The sequence below is a fragment of the Schistocerca americana genome, chromosome 1, assembly GCF_021461395.2.
Source record: "Schistocerca americana isolate TAMUIC-IGC-003095 chromosome 1, iqSchAmer2.1, whole genome shotgun sequence".
Taxonomy (NCBI): Eukaryota; Metazoa; Arthropoda; class Insecta; order Orthoptera; family Acrididae; genus Schistocerca; species Schistocerca americana.
In genome coordinates this window covers 903,926,368-903,945,225 of record NC_060119.1, presented here as the reverse complement: position 1 = coordinate 903,945,225, position 18,858 = coordinate 903,926,368, and the positions used below count along the sequence as shown (strand labels likewise).

General features: G+C 40.3%; 1 protein-coding gene across 4 annotated transcripts in view; it reads left to right on the top strand.

The window, feature by feature from the left end:
* The window catches only part of LOC124547561 (cGMP-dependent protein kinase, isozyme 1-like), a 408,150-nt gene that overhangs the window by 126,079 nt on the left and 263,213 nt on the right, over window positions 1-18,858 (top strand). For all 4 annotated transcript variants that reach the window (XM_047125117.1, XM_047125116.1, XM_047125115.1 and 1 more), the window contains exon 3: window positions 17,998-18,131. In XM_047125117.1, coding sequence (XP_046981073.1) covers window positions 17,998-18,131 — 134 coding nt within the window. The remainder of the gene's footprint in view (window positions 1-17,997; window positions 18,132-18,858) is intronic.

Below are 18,858 nucleotides of genomic sequence, written 5' to 3'. Positions count from 1 at the left end.
GCATCAAGGGATCACCAGTTTAGTATTGGAGGGCAGTGTGGAGGATAAAAATCGTAGAGGGAGACCAAGAGATGAATACACTAAGCAGATTCAGAAGGATGTAGGTTGCAGTAGGTACTGGGAGATGAAGAAGCTTGCATAGGATAGAGTAGCATGGAGAGCTGCATCAAACCAGTCTCAGGACTGAAGACCACAGCAACAACAACGACAACAACAACAACAACCACTAACAAATCTAGCAGCCCGCCTCTGAATTGCTTCTATGTCCTCTCTCAATCCGACCTGATAGGGATTCCAAATGCTCGAGCAGTACTCAAGAATAGGTCGTATTAGTGTTTTATAAACAGTCTCCTTTACAGATGAACCACATCTTCCCAAAATTCTACCAATGAACTGAAGATGACTATCCGCCTTCCCCACAACTGCCATGACATGCTTGTCGCTCTGCAATGTTGCGCCAAAATATTTAATCGACGTGACTGTGTCAAGCGCTACACTACTAATGGAGTATTCAAATATTACAGGAATATTTTTCCTATTCATCTGCATTAATTTACATTTATCTATATTTAGAATTGGGTGCCATTATTTACATCAATCACAAATCCTGTCCAAGTCATCTTGTATCCTTCTACAGTCACTCAACGACGACACCTTCCCGTACATCACAGCATCATCAGCAAACAGCTGCACATTGCTATCCTCCCTATCCAAAAGATCATTTATGTAGATAGAAAACAACAGCGGACCTACCACACTTCCCTGGGGCACTCCAGATGATACCCTCACCTCTGATAAACACTCACCATTGAGGACAACGTACTGGGTTCTATTACTTAAGAAGTCTTCGAGCCACTCACATATTTGGGAACCAATCCCATATGCTTGTACCTTAGTTAGGAGCCTGCAGTGGGGCACCAAGTCAAACACTTTCCAAAAGTCAAGGAATATGGCATCCCTCTGATACCATTCATCCATGGTTTGCAAGATATCATGTGAAAAAAGGGTGAGTTACGCTTTGCAGAAGTGATGCTTTCTAAAGCCGTTGCTGATGCATGGACAGCAACTTCTCTGTCTCAAGGAAATTCATTATATTTGAACTGAGAATATGTTTAAGAATCCTGCAACAAACCGATGTTAAGGATATTGGTCTGTAATTTTGAGGATCCATCCTTCTACCCTTCTTCTATACAGGCATCACCTGTGCTTTTTTCCAGTCGCACGGGACTTTACGTTCGGCAAGAGATTCATGATAAATGCAAGCTAAGTAAGGAGCCAATGCGGTAGAGTACCCTCCATAAAACCGTATTGGAATCCCATCAGGACCTGGTGATTTATTTATTTTCAACCCATTCAGCTGCTTCACAACACCAGGGATGTCTCAGAATTGCACTGTTAAACCATGGTGGATCTTTTCTGTCCATAACCCACTTTTTCAGCACATACTTCTCCAATGCATGATTTAGTATGTGTTTAAAATTTGCCCATAATTTTTCCACGTCCATCGTACCGGAAGTAAATGAAGTCAATTCATTTACTAAGTGGGATGCTAACAACTGCTTATCTGATCTTTCTAGTAAGAATACTCTCCTAACCTTCTTGACTGACTTTTTAACTTTCGTAACCACAGTCGTAATGACAACATCATGATCACTAATCCCTGTCTCAACACTGACACCGTCGATGAGGTCTGGTCTGTTCGTGGCTACCAGATCTAAAGTATTTCCATTATGTGTTGGCTGTCGATTTAGCTGCTCAAGACAGTTTTCGGATAATGTGTTCAATAGTAATTCACACGACGGCTTGTCTTTACCACCTGTAATGAATCCATAGACATCCCAGTCTATACTAGATAGGTTGAAGTCGCCTCCGACTAATATAGCATGATCTGGGTACTTCTGCGATACAGAGTGTATACTCCCTTTGAATGATTCTAGAACTGTCACGGTGGAACCTGGTGGCCAGTAATAACACCCAACAATTAACTTTATTTCTCGTAGCCCTGTTAAACATGTCCAGATAACTTCACAATCACACTCTACTTCGACCTCAGTAGACACAATATTTTTGTCAACTGCAATGAAGACACCACCTCCTACCATGTCTAATCTGTCTTTCCGATACACGTTCAAACCCTCACTAAATATTTCAGAACCTCCTATCTCAGGGTTCAGCCAGGTCTCAGCCCCGAGAATAATTTGCACACCACACGCTTCCTGGAGGGCAGTAAATTAAGGAACTTTATTCAAACACTCTGAAAATTTACTGCTAATATCTTGATAGCTGAAGTGTCTTTATGGTGAGTGCATCCTGATTTCCCTACCTGCACGGCGACTGGTGAGTGTTCATCAGGACACCTTGCACTACTGCCTAGCCTAAAAAACCCCCATGTGCACGCCACAAGTACTCTGCTACCCGAGTAGCTGCTTCCTTTGTGTAGTGCACCCCTGACCTATCTAGGGGTGCCCTACAATTCCCCACCCAATAGCACAAGTCTAGAAATCTGCAGCCAAGACCATCACAGAGTCGACGAAGCCTCTGGTTGAGACCCTCCACTTGGCTCCAAACCAAAGGACCCCGATCCACTCTGGGAACGATGCTGCAAATAGAGAGCTCTGCTTGCACCCCGCGTGCGAGGCCAGCGGTCTTCACTAAATCCGCCAGCTGCCTGTACGAAATGAGGATTGCCTCAGCACCCAAGCGACAGGCATCATTGGTGCTGACATGAGCAACTACTTGCATACGACTGCACCCCGTACACTCGATAGCCACAGGAAAGGCCGCCTCCACATCTTGGATGAGGCCCCCCAGCAGACAAACCAAGTGCACGTTGGAATTATTTCCAGCCCTGTACACTATTTCCCTAAGGGGCTCCTTCACCCGGCTAATGTTGGAGCTCCCAATAGCCAACAAGCCTTTGCCTCCGTGTGCCTGCTCGGGCCCTGCTGAGGGAGCGGCTACCTGCCCACTGACAGGATGAATGGGCAAGGCCAGCCGGCCAGCCTCCACATTGACCCTCCACCTCGAGTGATGCGAACGCGTTGCAGTCCGCCACTCACCCTGAGGTGAGGGCGGCCCCAACGCGCTGGGTACATTAGAAGGTGCCTCGGCAGCTGAGTCAGTGGACGCAGCAAGCGACACCTGGGGTGTCTCAAGCGACGCACCAGACCCTCTGCTGTCGCTGCACCTTGAGGCAGCAGCCTGAAGGTGGCTGACTGTGGCCAACAGCACGCTCAGCTGCTTGCAAACCGCGGCCAGTTCATCATGTGCCTGCACACAGCACGCACACCCCCTATCCATCCTACTGCTAATATCTGGACATATAGAGTTGTGACAAATAAAACAGCAATATGCGACTGCACAGTTGTGTCACCAGTGCCAGATTGAGCTGTGATATATGAATAATTACTTACGAACTAAGCAACCAAATGACCATGACTATGCCACTATACAGATATTGCAATGCGATCCTACCCCTGTCTTAGTACAAATGACAACCACCTACACGATGTTACACTCCACCATTATTAAAATTTGATACTACCTCTTCCTAATTCGAAAATACACAGAGATACAAAAAAAATTCACCACACAAGCACACAAACACACAAAGTAATTTGAATTGAACCTGTGGAACTAATACAAAAAACTGAATATACAACTAGTTTCTGCTACCGCTGCTCACACATGTCACTCTGCAAGCACAGATGAAACTGCACTGGCCTCTGTCTGCTGCTAACTGACTCTACTAAATAAACAGAAAGCACTGGCTGTCCAAAACAAACAGCTGACTAACGACTCCTTGAATTTGTACTTTACAGCTATCAATAAGCAATATAACTCCTCTCAAATACGAGAATATGCAAGGATTTTATGTAATAAAATATGCAAGTGCACAAACACTTGGAAAGAAATTAAGAATCAAACTACAAAACAAATATGAAAGCTAAATATGCAACTCCCTACTGCACTGCTGCTGCACTGATACTTCACCAGCGGCTGCTCATGGCTCACTATAAAAAGGTTATAAAATTTTTGACTGATGAGACACATGTTTCTGCTTTCTTCTGAGCCGTCCACACCCTCAATCCCCACAAGTCTGTCAGGAAGCAGGAACTGACTACAAAGATGGATTTAGTCCTGTTGTGACACCATCTGAACTTTGCTACCAATAGCTGTTTCAATTTGATGGGAAGATAGCCTTTTTGAATCAAATAATTAGAGATGAAGTACACATGGCTCAATGAAAACATTTTGGGGGTAATACAGATAGAGTATATTTCATGAACAGAATCTTTATAGACTAAAGCAAGCACCTTGCTGCTGGAAAATATGTTATATGGAAACCATCTCTGAAGATCTCGTAGAACTATTGAGTGTTCCCATGAGGCACATCATAAATTCTCCACAATAATTCAGCAAGCAAACTTGTTGCATTTTTGAGGTGGTTCCTGATGACTGCTGCTCCCTTCTTGTTGGCATCCTACAAACATCAGCTGTTAGCCCCTCCATCACTCTGTCCCTGTCCCTCCATGTGCAGCCACTGTGGTAGGAAATGGCAGCAATGAGGGTTGTGGTGGACAGTTGTGAACTCTGGAGTCCAGTGTCCCCACTATTGTCGTCATGTGCAAACCTCACTCTATGGGAAAACTTTTCTTTTTGTAGGCTCAGTGCAGGGTTCCATGCCAAACTTGGTTGTAGGCCACAATCTTTTTTAATTAGCACGTCTTGAACCCTAATTACATTGGTCTGTTTAATTATACAATCCCAGAATGAGAGATGGCAGTGGTAGCAGATTCCTCAGACACTAATTAAACATTACTTGTAATTGAGAAGTAGTGTCTTATTCAGATAAACTATTCACAAAATAATTTGCAGCTCACAAATTTTAAAGTTCAATACAGCAGTTAGCATGTCAAAACTAATGTAATCATGAATAAATTCCAAGAGTTTAACCAGTAATAATTCCAAGATGCAGCTGAAATAAATCAGATTTCAAAGCTGCTTACCAACACTTGAAAAGGTTAAAGTTCCAACTGGCTCACAGATTCTAAGTTCCATTCAGCCCAATTTTTTCTATGTTCAAATGAATTTTGAAATATTCACAAGACCACTTTCCGCTCAAAATTTATCACTTTACAAGTTCTAACCACAGTAAAACATCTCCAACATACAAGTTGCCTCCATGTCCGTCTGGAGCAGAATGACAAGCAGTAGCCATTCAAATGGGACTATAAGCCCTTGGTTGCCCTAACAAAGCTAACAGTGAAGATGCATAAAACTAATGGTGTAGATGCATAAAATACATCACAGTTTAAAATATACATATCTCACTAATGCAACACATAAAATAAGGGAAAGGCAACCATTCACCTAAAGCAGACTGATGCATGGAACACAGAAACAATAACAGGAAACAGTACTGACACTAGCTTTAGAGCACTAGCACTTTTTTCAGCAATAGTGAAGACACACACACACACACAGACACACACACACACACACACACACACACACACACACACACACACACAAAACAACAACAACAACCATGCCCAAATGCACAGTCCCATGACCACTGCAAGACTTGAGTCTTGCATTGTTGAGTATGTATGCTGATGTAGGTGTGAAACCTCACCAATAAAATTAACCCCATATTACAGTGGAACCTCTAGGTGTTCAGGATGGATGTGGAGGAACTGAAACTCCTCATGCAGGATCATCCCTAAGGGTGGCGTGGCTTTGTCAATAACATACATCACTCCTCTTGTCTATACCTGGTTACTGAACTGCCAGCAGTTGTCATTGAATTTAATGTGAGTCACAGGATCACAATAATCTCTCTGTATTTGCTGCCACAGGAAGCGATATATATTGAGGCTCTTAAGGGGCTTAAAGACCAGTTCCCCTGAGCATTTATCCTAGTGGTAGGCTTCAGTAACCATAATGTATTATTGTGTTAAAACTTTATGTGCTCCAAGAGTTGACTTTTAGAGAGTTTCATGATGTCTCAGGAGCTGTGCATCCTCAACACAGGCAGACCCTCTCATTTCAATGTTGCTAGTGGGGCATCTTCAGCCGTAGACCTCTCTCTCTCTCCGATCCTTAGCCCTTGCAGGTTGTGCTCAGTGGGAGGTTACTAATGACCTTAATTTTAGTGGCCTTTCTCACTCTGGAACCACCTACCAGATGGAGCAATCCTTGAAAGGAAGCCATGAATATGAAAGATCAACAAAGCTAATTGGACACTGGCTGTGTTTGAGCACAAAGGCAGCATCCAAAAATGGGTGGACCACATCACCGATTTGATCCACCATGCTGTTGATTCATCCATCCCAAAGTCCTCTGGTCCTCTTAGAAGGCAGCCAGTACCTTGGTGGATTGACGCATGCCACTCTGCAGTCCAGTTCAGTTGTGGGGTTCTATGACTGTTTAAATGCCTCTCAGTGGCAGGAAGCTTCACACTCTTTCAAATAATGAGAGCCAAAGATAAATGCATAATCAAGGAAAGCAGGAAATGGTCATGGCATGTGTTCCTGGACACATTCAGCTTTTCACTTGTTCTACAAAAGTATGGGAAACCATCTGGAGGATTTCCAGTAAATATAGTTACATAGTGCCAAAACAGGAATGACTCCAAAAAATGCCCAAAGACATTGCTCAGACAATGGCAGAGCACTTTTTTTTAAAAAATGACTATTGCCACTACCAGCCATGATCTATCTTTCTGCTGCTGCTGTACAGCTATGGAGAAGGGTGAGCTGGACTTCAGATCCAGCACTTCTGAGCCCTACAACTGCCCTTTTACCATGTGGGAGCTAGCTTCAGCACTATTTGAGGCTTGTTTTACTGCAGTTGGTCATGACCAAACATGATACAGCATGCTTCTTAACTCACAAGCAAGTCCTCCTAGAATTTCTTAATTTGATAAGGCACACGAATGTTTTGGAGGGAAGAAATTTTGATACCTCTCCTCAAACCAGGAAAGTACCAGATGTGTTCCAGTGGCTGCCATAGCATTACCTTAATGAGCTGTGTAGGAAAGACCTTGGAGCAAATTGTCAACCATTGTCTGGTCTGTATATTGGAGACCAGACAGCACCATACACACTGTTAGTGATGATTCAGAAAGTGTCATTCCACTGTCAACAGCACTGAGTTGATGACATGTTGAATAGTTTTGAACAGGAGAATAGTGTTTCCCAGGGAAGTGTTTTAAGTGTTTCCATCTCTGCTATACCTGTTAACAGGATAACATGTATGGTACGGTGTCCAGAGTAATGCTCATTGTTTCTTGACAGTTTTACAGTTTGTGGTTCCTCTTTCAAAATTGCAGTTGTGACTTGTCAATTGCAACTCACAGTGATGAACTGGAAGAGTGGGCTGCAAATACAGGTTTTACATTTTTTCAGACAAATGTGTGCGTTTTAATCTTAATTAGTCTTGTCATGTTTATAATTTACCTGACTTCCGAGTGTGTAACTGGGTAACCTCTTTTGATGCTAGTCAATCATCAGGATGAGCATTACTGCAAACGGTATTTGATTCTAAAGCATAATGTCAGGGTGAAAAACACTAAATAAATTACTTTTCCTCTCTTAACAACATGTGGGCAGGGTGGGTTCTTCCTTGGCTTGGGTATGAGGCAGAATGAAACAGAATTTTTACATAAGATAACTTTTATTGAAAGACTTGTACAATGGTTTCCTTACTGGATTGTTCTGGCTGGGAGAGAGGCAGCTGTGTCGTTTGCAAAGCCTTTTGCTGCGTGAGCGGCGGCGTCTGATTACGCCTGGTGGTGTGTATTTTGTGTTGCCGTCTCACCCAGTTGACTGGAGACATGCATCGTGAGGTGGCCCGTTTAATTATTGAGAATGAAATCATGAATTGGTTGGTGACACCTTGGATGTGGCGTCCCAGTGTTTCTTTTCTCTAAGCGGCCGTGTGTGTTGTGCATCGGCCAGCGGAGCGGTGCGGCATGGCGGGGTATGGCCAGTGTCCCGGACTCGAACAACGGACTCCAGCTTGCCAGTCTTCGGCTGTCAGATCTTCATCACCAGCTCACAGGTAACTGCTGATGTGAGGCCGTCTCCTTCCCGTCCTCACGAGTCACCCGGTTACATAAAAATCAGTCTTCAAATACCTTCTATCTTCTGTCTTCTGGTGGCGAGGCTGCTGCTTGCTATTCCATTACAGCAGTGGACTTGGTGCTTCTGTGTACAATGTAGTCTCTTCCTGCATGACAGTCTTCAGCACCGACTGAACTGTACTGGAACTGAACTCGAACCGAAACTGAACTGCAAACTACTGTCGGGCCCACTGCGTCTCATGTATTTATTTACTTCAGTTCACTGGTGGTGAATGACTTCACAGTCATTGCCTCTTCTGTCACGTTGAAAAGCTTCTCGAAGAATCTTCTTAACGTCGGTCATTGGCTCTTGGAATGTAGGCGAGGGCCTTTGATCACATGTGACAATTGAGAAACACGTGAGCTAGTTGTTGCCTCTTCTGTCACGTTGAAAAGCTTCTTGAAGAATCTTCTTAACATCAGTCATTGGCTCTTGGAATGTAGGCAAGGACCTTTGATCACATGTGACAATTGAGAAACACGTGAGCCGGTCGGGTGATGCCCTGACGGCTGAATCAACAGCTTCCGCTTATATGGGGAGGGCGATGGCTTCTCCTGAATGTGCTGACTTGCAAGCGCCGGCCGTTGCCACTGCTGCTCTGCCCGCTGTTTGCCAGTGTGTAACTCTTCTAAACTAAACTAAGTTTTTAATTTATTTTATAATTTCTACTTCACTTCACATTGATTTCACTAATTTATTTACCTATCTTAAGTACCACTCAACACATGTAAGGGAGACCATTCTATGTTTTAAGGAAGTGGTGAAGTTTTTAGACCTTGTTTTTTATTTCAAACTGTCGTGGTTACCACACATGAAGGACCTGAGTGCATGGACCCAGAAAGCACTTAAGATATTAAAGTGTCTTAGCCACATGTCCTGGGGAGTGTACAAAGCATGCCTGCTCCAGTTTCATAGGGCATTTGTGAGATTGCAGCTACACTATGGGTGCACACTGTACAGTCCAGTAAGACATTCATATCTGAAGATCATTGGCACTGTCTCTCATGAGGAGATCGGGCTGGACATGGGTGCTTCCAGAACCAGTCACATATTCAGTCTCTATGCTGAGGCTGGGGAACCTTCATTCACCATCTGTGTGTCAAGCATATAAATTCTTCACTGCTCTTAATTCACCAGCATAACATACTGTTCTTCAACCAGCTAAGGCATGGGTTTTCTTCAGTTATCCATGAGCAAAAAGGCCATTTGGTATCCACATAAAGCATGCACAGAAGTCATTTAGTGCCAGGCAAGAGCAAATCCAAACTGACTGTCAGTCTGGTTACTTCAAAATATTGTATTGTATTGTAAAAGCTCAAAGAAATTTTAGATTTAGTGTGTTACAGGAGAGGGTGCACTCCTGCATCTGTTTTTAATACAATATTTTATGACATTTTAAATGTGCACCACAAATGTACATCTGTATTCACAGAAGGGTCGAAACAGGGGGACTCTGTTGGTTGCTCTTTTGTTTCCTCTGATTGTACCCTGCAGATCTGATTGACTCAAGACTTCAATGTTTTTGGTCTGTAATCACACATTCATACATTACCTTGTGGGTCCTGTAGCAGATGAGATGTGTTATGGGTGCTGAATTTCGTGTCTGTTCTGACTCCCTGTCTAGCCTTCACTCTCTACAACATTTGTACCCTGCTGATAAAGAAATCCACAATATCCAGGATACTCTTCTCCATCTACAAAGGATGTGGAGGGAGGTGTCTTTCAGTTAGGGGCCAGGCCACATGGTTATTAAGGGAAATGAAATCACAGATGAAGCAGCCATTGACACATGTTGCAATACCCATATAGTTCATTGTAAAACCCCAACATGCTATCAGCTCACTGTTGAGGTACAGGGTCATGCAACAAGAAGAGTGGCTGGAAATGACAGACGATATACGACATCTGGCAAAGTGAACAACTCAGCCATGTTGTACATCCTTCCACACATGTAGACGGGATGTGAGGTCCTTCTCACTTGTCTTCTCCTAGGACACAGCCATAAGACACGTGCAGCTATTGATCCTGGGATACTACCCTCTAATGTGTAGTGCTTGTGGCATACAGATCATGGTGTGCAACATTCTAGTAGACAGTTTTTTTATATACAGACAGGTGGGCAGGAGCTCATTTGCCAAAAGATTTGCCCTATACTTCAACTGACACTCGCATGAATATAATATGACATTTAAGGTTTTGTGAAATGCCTGACTTGTTCCCTAAAATTACAAGGAGAGTTTTTTAATGTGTAATTAAGGTGGCTGGCTCATCCACAATTTTTGTAAGTGATTGGCAGGTAGTTCCCTGTGTACTAGTTGTAGCTTTTCTCTTACATTACTCGTTTTTTAACTTTACAACATTTCAATGATTTTACATTATTTTAAGGGATGTGAGATAGTCTGCATGGATGATCATGAATATGGTTGGGAGACTGACAGTGTCATTGTGTCAGGCTTGCTCTTACTTGTTTTATTACGTTTTAGGCTTTTTAAACACATTCCTACTAATTTTCATATGACACACACACACACACACACACACACACACACAAAGATACACCAAATCAGCCTTGTTGACCATAGTATAAAAACTGACCATATTGTGGATTACATCAAAATCAAGATATTTAGGCAATATTCCTCCTCCTGGTGTGATTAAGGAGACCATTAAAATTGGGATTGAAGATGATCTAATTAAAAAATATTACATAAATTGAAGGTGGAGGGTACAAAAAGGAAACGAAAAGGACGGAACTATTGATGACAGCAGCATTGGAATTTTGTGCATAATCAGTGGTGACAAGTGAAAATGTGTGCTGGACTGGGATTCAAACCTGGGGTCTCCTATTTACTGGGCAGTTGTGTTAACCACTGCACCATCTGGACACAGCGTGTATTGCGACTGCGTGGACAGTCTCGGCATGCCTCTCGGCCGACCTACAATTGTGCAGACTATCTCGGCATGCCTGTCGGCCGACCCACAACTGCACGGACTATCTTGGCATGCTTCTTGGCTGAAACACATTCCCATTTAGCACCACATATCCACAGTCCCCATCCATGTCCTCCATGCTCTCTACTTTCAGGTTCCCACAGGAGGTCGAATGTGATTGTGCATCCATGATGAAGGTGATGGATTCATTGCCCATCAAGGTGAATCAATTGTATGAATGTGTAGTGTCTGTTCTTTCAGACATATTGGACATGTCCAAAAGAATGGGCACCATGCATTCATCTAATTAAAAAAGATAGTCCTGGGTGCTGCCACCCTGACCACCACTACTCACTATGGTGGTTGCACAAATAGTGGTAGGAGCAGGTTGGTGGAGGGTAATGGCAATTCATATGACAAGGGTGAAACAGCAGTCATGAGGGGCCACCTGAAAATGGAATGAGTCTCTTTGCTGAAATATTGTGGAGAATTTGTGATTCAGGTGGATGTCCAAGAATTCCACAAGTGAGAACTACACCATAAAATCATTGGACTTCATAGTGCTGCAGACCTTTTTCTGTTTTATGACAAACACAATTTAAACAGACTTTATATAGAAATTTATGGTGATAGCCTAACTGTTGGCAATGACAAGAAAGGAACTGCAGCTTCTCTGAAAACTTCACAACATGGATTTGATATAATAACAGGTACCTATAAAAAGAAAGCAGAATGGAGATGGAGTGATTATGATAAGTCAAGAAAAATTCAGGAATCAAGTACTGAAATTATTTAGAATGGTATAATTCAGTCCTGACAAAACTCTACCATCTGGTGAACAAGATGTATGAGACAGGCGAATACCCTCAGACTTCAAGAAGACTATAATAATTCCAATCCCAAAGAAAGCAGGTGTTGACAGATGTGAAAATTACCGAACTATCAGTTTAATACATCACAGCTGCAAAATACTAATGCGAATTCTTTACAGACAAATGGAAAAACTGGTAGAAGCCGACCTCGGCGAAGAAGTTTGGATTCCGCAGAAATGTTGGAACACGTGAGGCAACACTGAGCCTATGACTTATCTTAGAAAATAGATTAAGGAAAGGCAAACCTACGTTTCTAGCATTTGTAGACTTAGAGAAAGCTTTTGACAATGTTGACTGGAATACTCTCTTTCAAATTCTAAAGGTGGCAGGGGTAAAATACAGGGAGCAAAAGGCTATTTACAATTTGTACAGAAACCAGATGGCAGTTATAAGAGTCAAGAGGCATGAAAGGGAAGCAGTGGTTGGGAAGGGAGTGAGACAGGGTTGTAGCCTCTCACTGATGTTATTCAATCTGTATATTGAGCAAGCTGTAAAGGAAACAAAACAAAAATCCGGAGTAGGTATTAAAATCCATGGAGAAGAAACAAAAACGTTGAGGTTCGCTGATGACATTGTAATTGTATCAAAGACAGCAAAGGATTTGGAAGAGCAGTTGAACGGAATAGACAGTGTCTTGAAAGGAGGATATAGGATGAAGATAATGGAATGTAGTCGAATTAAGTTGGGTGATGCTGAGGGGATTAGATTAGGAAATGAGACACTTAAAGTAGTAAAGGAGTTTCGCTATTTGGGGAGCAAAATAACTGATGATGGTCGAAGTAGGGAGAATATAAAATGTAGACTGGAAATTGCAAGGAAAGCGTTTCTGAAGAAGAGAAATTTGTTAACATCGAGTATAGATTTAAGTGTCAGGAAGTCGTTTCTGAAAGTATTTGTATGGAGTGTAGCCATGTATGGAAGTGAAACATGGACGATAAATAGTTTGGACACGAAAAGAATAGAAGCTTTCAAAATGTGGTGCTACAGAAGAATGATGAAGATTAGATGGGTAGATCACATAACTAATGAGGAGGTATTGAATAGAATTGGAGAGAAGGGGAGTTTGTGGCACAACTTGACAAGAAGAAGGGATCGGTTGGTAGGACATGTTCTGAGGCATCAAGGGATCACCAGTTTAGTATTGGAGGGCAGCGTGGAGGGTAAAAATCGTAGAGGGAGACCAAGAGATGAATACACTAAGCAGATTCAGAAGGATGTAGGTTGCAGTAGGTACTGGGAGATGAAGAGGCTTGTACAGGATAGAGTAGTATGGAGAGCTGCATCAAACCAGTCTCAGGACTGAAGACCACAACAGCAACAAAGCTCATAGATTAGATTAGATTAGATTAGATTAATACTAGTTCCATGGATCATGAATACGATATTTCGTAATGATGTGGAACGAGTCGAATTTTCCAATACATTACATAATTAGGTTAATTTAACAACATACTTAAGTTGATATAACAACTTTTTTTTGTGTGTTTTTGTTTTTCTTTATTTTTTATTTTTATTTTTTTATTTTTTAATATTTTTGTTTTTTTTTCTTTTTTTTATTAATTTATATCTAAAAATTCCTCTATGGAGTAGAAGGAGTTGTCATTCAGAAATTCTTTTAATTTCTTCTTAAATACTTGTTGGTTATCTGTCAGACTTTTGATACTATTTGGTAAGTGACCAAAGACTTTAGTGCCAGTATAATTCACCCCTTTCTGTGCCAAAGTTAGATTTAATCTTGAATAGTGAAGATCGTCCTTTCTCCTAGTATTGTAGTTATGCACACTGCTATTACTTTTGAATTGGGTTTGGTTGTTAATAACAAATTTCATAAGAGAGTATATATACTGAGAAGCTACTGTGAATATCCCTAGATCCTTAAATAAATGTCTGCAGGATGATTTTGTGTGGACTCCAGCTATTATTCTGATTACACGCTTTTGTGCAATAAATACTTTATTCCTCAGTGATGAATTACCCCAAAATATGATGCCATATGAAAGCAATGAGTGAAAATAGGCGTAGTAAGCTAATTTACTAAGATGTTTATCACTAAAATTTGCAATGACCCTTATTGCATAAGTAGCTGAACTCAAACGTTTCAGCAGATCATCAATGTGTTTCTTCCAATTTAATCCCTCATCAATGGACATACCTAAAAATTTGGAATATACTACCTTAGCTATATGCTTCTGATTAAGGTCTATATTTATTAATGGCGTCATACCATTCACTGTACTGAACTGTATGTACTGTGTCTTATCAAAATTCAGTGAGAGTCCGTTTACAAGGAACCACTTAGTAATTTTCTGAAAGACAGTATTGACAATTTCATCAGTTAATTCTTGTTTCTCGGGTGTGATTACTATGCTTGTATCATCAGCAAAGAGAACTAACTTTGCCTCTTCGTGAATATAGAATGGCAAGTCATTAATATATAATAAGAACAACAAAGGACCCAAGACTGACCCTTGTGGAACCCCATTCTTGATAGTTCCCCAGTTTGAGGAATGTGCTGATCTTTGCATGTTACGAGAACTACTTATTTCAACTTTCTGCACTCTTCCAGTTAGGTACGAATTAAACCATTTGTGCACTGTCCCACTCATGCCACAATACTTGAGCTTGTGTAGCAGAATTTCATGATTTACACAATCAAAAGCCTTTGAGAGATCACAAAAAATCCCAATGGGTGGTGTTCGGTTATTCAGATCATTCAAAATTTGACTGGTGAAAGCATATATGGCATTTTCTGTTGAAAAACCTTTCTGGAAACCAAACTGACATTTTGTTAGTACTTCATTTTTACAGATATGTGAAGCTACTCTTGAATACATTACTTTCTCAAAAATTTTGGATAAAGCTGTTAGAAGGGAGATTGGATGGTAATTGTTGACATCAGATCTATCCCCCTTTTTATGCAAAGGTATAACAATAGCATATTTCAGTCTATCAGGGAAAATGCCCTGTTTCAGAGAGCTATTACACAGGTGGCTGAGAATCTTACTTATCTGTTGAGAACAAGCTTTTAGTATTTTGCTGGAAATGCCATCAATTCCATGTGAGTTTTTGCTTTTAAGCAAGTTTATTATTTTCCTAATTTCAGAGGGAGAAGTGGGTGAGATTTCAATTGTATCAAATTGCATAGGTATGGCCTCTTCCATTAACAGCCTAGCATCTCCTAACGAACACCTGGATCCTACTATATCCACAACATTTAGAAAATGATTATTAAAAATATTTTCAACTTCTGACTTTTTGTTCGTAAAGCTTTCATTCAATTTGATGGTAATACTGTCTTCCTCTGCTCTTGGTTGACCTGTTTCTCTTTTAATAATATTCCAAATTGTTTTAATTTTATTATCAGAGTTGCTGATTTCAGACATGATACACATACTCCTGGATTTTTTAATAACTTTTCTTAATATAACACAGTAGTTTTTATAATTTTTGATAGTTTCTGGGTCACTACTCTTTCTTGCTGTCAGATACAGTTCCCTCTTCCGGTTACAAGATATTTTTATACCCTTAGTAAGCCATGGTTTGTTACAAGGTTTCTTACGAGTATATTTAACTATTTTCTTGGGGAAGCAGTTTTCAAATGCATTTACAAAAATGTCATGAAGTAAATTATATTTTAAATTGGCATCAGGTTCACGGTACACCTCATCCCAGTCTAACTGCTGTAGGCTTTCCCTGAAATTTGCAATTGTTAAATCGTTGACTGAACGTACTACTTTGGAGGACTGTTTAGTGTTGCTGAATGGAGCTATGTCATATATTGTAACTAGCTATCTCAAAGAGCCATTTCAACAAATAATTGTTCTGAAGTAGGGTCATCTTAACGTGAATGATTTTGGTTTAACATGCTACATGCAGAGACTGTCAGACAGGAAGTCAAGCAGTAACTTTTTATTTGTTTATTTGACTGATTTCTCCTTTTGGAGGAAATGTTGCAATAAAAGGAAAAATGTTTGAAGGTTCACTGTAAAGTGCTATTCCATGGAATTTTTGAAATATCCATAATTTTTGTAAAAAACTCTTTGCAATTCATTTTGTTACTGAGTAGTTTATATCCTGTGTATAAACCATTCATAATTGAAACTCTGTTTGCCAGATTTTCAAATTTTGCAACACCATTTACAGCACATTTATACTTGTCATGTGGATTTATAATGAACATTGCTACTTGCCATGTACCTAACAGAACTCATGAATCCCTGAATGTAGAGATTTATAAAATTTATAGAAAAAGTTGCTAGTAAGGCATTTTTAAAAATTTTCTTATGAATTAGATGACTTCCTGATTTCTTCTGTTATGTTAGAAGGGAGTTGGTTGAGTATTTTCTCACCTGAGTTTATATCCACTCTGACACTAGACAAACAGGCAAAGTCTGTTCTTTCGGACATGTCCGAAACAACAGATACCATCTTCATGTATATAGTTAAGGCTCACCGGCCATTTGACCATGTTCTGTGCTAATACACAAACAGTGCCTGAACTCTTACGGGAATCGGTAAATCCACGAGTAATGAGTGTAATGGGCAGGGGCATTACGAATATAGTGTGGGACCATAAGTTGGGAATGTGGGTCTCACGGGGGGAAGGGGGGGGGGGGGTGCCAGAGATAAGCCCGTGCAGTCACAATATCCTCTGTGTCCTCGCGGTGGCTCAGATGGATAGAGCATCTGCCATGTAAGCAGGAGATCTCGCGTTCGAGCCACGGTCAGGGCACACATTTTCAACCATCCCCGTTGACGTATGTCAACACGTGTATGCAGCTAAGGGTATTCATTTCTTTGTATTGCTTTAATTGTAACTAATTTTTGTGTCTTTTAAGGTACACAGTTGTACATTTCTGTACACTTGAAGGAACATCTCAATCTCTGAACCACCTGACAATATTATTAAGATCTGCATGGATGTTTATGCAGACATTTTCAGAGTACACATAATTACCGATAATATAGTCATAAAAAAAATTAAAAAAAAGAGGTTACTGTGTACAATGTCTGTCAGTTAGTTGATATACAACTCAAACAGCAGGAGTCCTAATACGCTTCCCTGGGGTATGCCTTAAGTTATTTGTGCTTATCTCAATGACCCTCGATTTGAGATAAAATGCTGTATCCTCCATACCTAAAAATTCTGAGCACAGTCACAAATTTAATGTTATACCTTGTAGGACCATGCTTGTGATAATAAACACTGATATGATACTATGTCCAGTGCTTTTGGTAGTCAAGGAATACAGCGTCTTCCTGAAAGTCTTGGTCAATGGGTTTCAGGATGTTAAGTGGAAAATCATGGATGGGGGTTTCACAGAAGATGTTTTTGAAGTACATGTTGATTTTTTGAAGTACATGTTGATTTACATGGAATATATCAGTCTGTTAGAGAATGGAGCAAGTTTACTAATTTTTGTTTCAGTAAGTAGTACTCCCAATTTTGTTGAAATTAAGTTTTGAATAGCATGAGCAAATCAGAAGTGCAGTTAAAAATTTGAGAGAAAAATAATATAGCTACTAAATGAAATTTTATTCTGTCCCTTAGAAAATCTGCAGTAGCAATAAGCACACTATTCATAACTTTTGTGCTCTTCAAAAGAAATTATTAATTGAGTTATGTATTGGCCATTTAGTAAAGAAAGCAAACATTTCTGGACAGGCGTTACTAAAAGAGTTTTCTCCATTTTGTTCATGGGAACCATTTTCTGATTTGTTATAGTTCAGTATAAATTCATATTGCTGGAGATAGCTCTTTAAAAATAATGCCTTATATTGTTGGTCAACAATATGTAAAACAAAGAATGAATGATAAGTTGGATGTACTTCGTTTCGCATCTTTGCCGTAACCTCTTATTAACCTCTTTATTCCTTACTGTTTGAGTACACAAATTAAAAAAAAGTCAATAATTCACAGTTTAAGTATGTGTACTTTTTCATTAATTACTATCTGTTGAGTTGTATCTTAGCTATTCATTCTCATTGTTTCACATATTACTGTTCATATTCATATCTCCCTCATTTAAAGTTCTGCGCCATTAATCTTTCCTATTCACTTTTAGGAGGCATCAGCTCGACGACCAACTACAAGAAGAACTTCAAATAATGGACCCAAAGGAGGAGTACTAGCTGACCCCATTCCTGATGCAGATAAGGCTAAGGACATCAAAACACCACACATCAGTAAAGATCTTGAGTAAGCAGATTATATTATCTCAACACAAACTGTGCCATCTTGTCAACAAGACATCAGCATATACAAAACAGTATCCATTGAACAGGTGTCATCCATTCTAAGCCAAACACTTTGAGGAAATCCCTGGGTGGAAAAAAGTAAATTTAGTGAACATACAAAGAGAAAATTAGCTCCATAGCAGGCAACAGTAACTGCTTTATCCAATGGTGGTCCCATGAAGGGGGTTTGAGAGTGGGTTTCTGAACAGAGGGAGACTTTATAGAAAGCTGCGTAGAAGTAGATTATGGGAAATGAAAACATTAATGGTGTCAGTGAGATATATAAAGTGATCAAAGCATGGTGACAACTGTATATTGTGAGAGGTAAAATAATTTTTTCTATACACACATCAGACTGAAGAAATAGTTAAGAAGCAAGATCTACAGGTGTCAGGGACTGATTTAAAGAATTAAAAAAAATGCTGAATTAAAGAAAAGGACTGACAACATTCAATTACGACACTCAAGTCCATATATTTAAATTAGTGTAAACAAACAAAAATATCATTTGTAGGCAGTGATTTCATCAATTTTGGAATGGACTCTAGACAGAAAAGTTATTTTCTGAATGTTTTGTCTACCTTTAAAGTAAAAGCCATGGTACTGGCAGAGACATGTGTCACAAAATCAACTACTAATCACCTTGACCAAATCTGTACATATACAAGCATAAGTGTTACTAGAGAAAT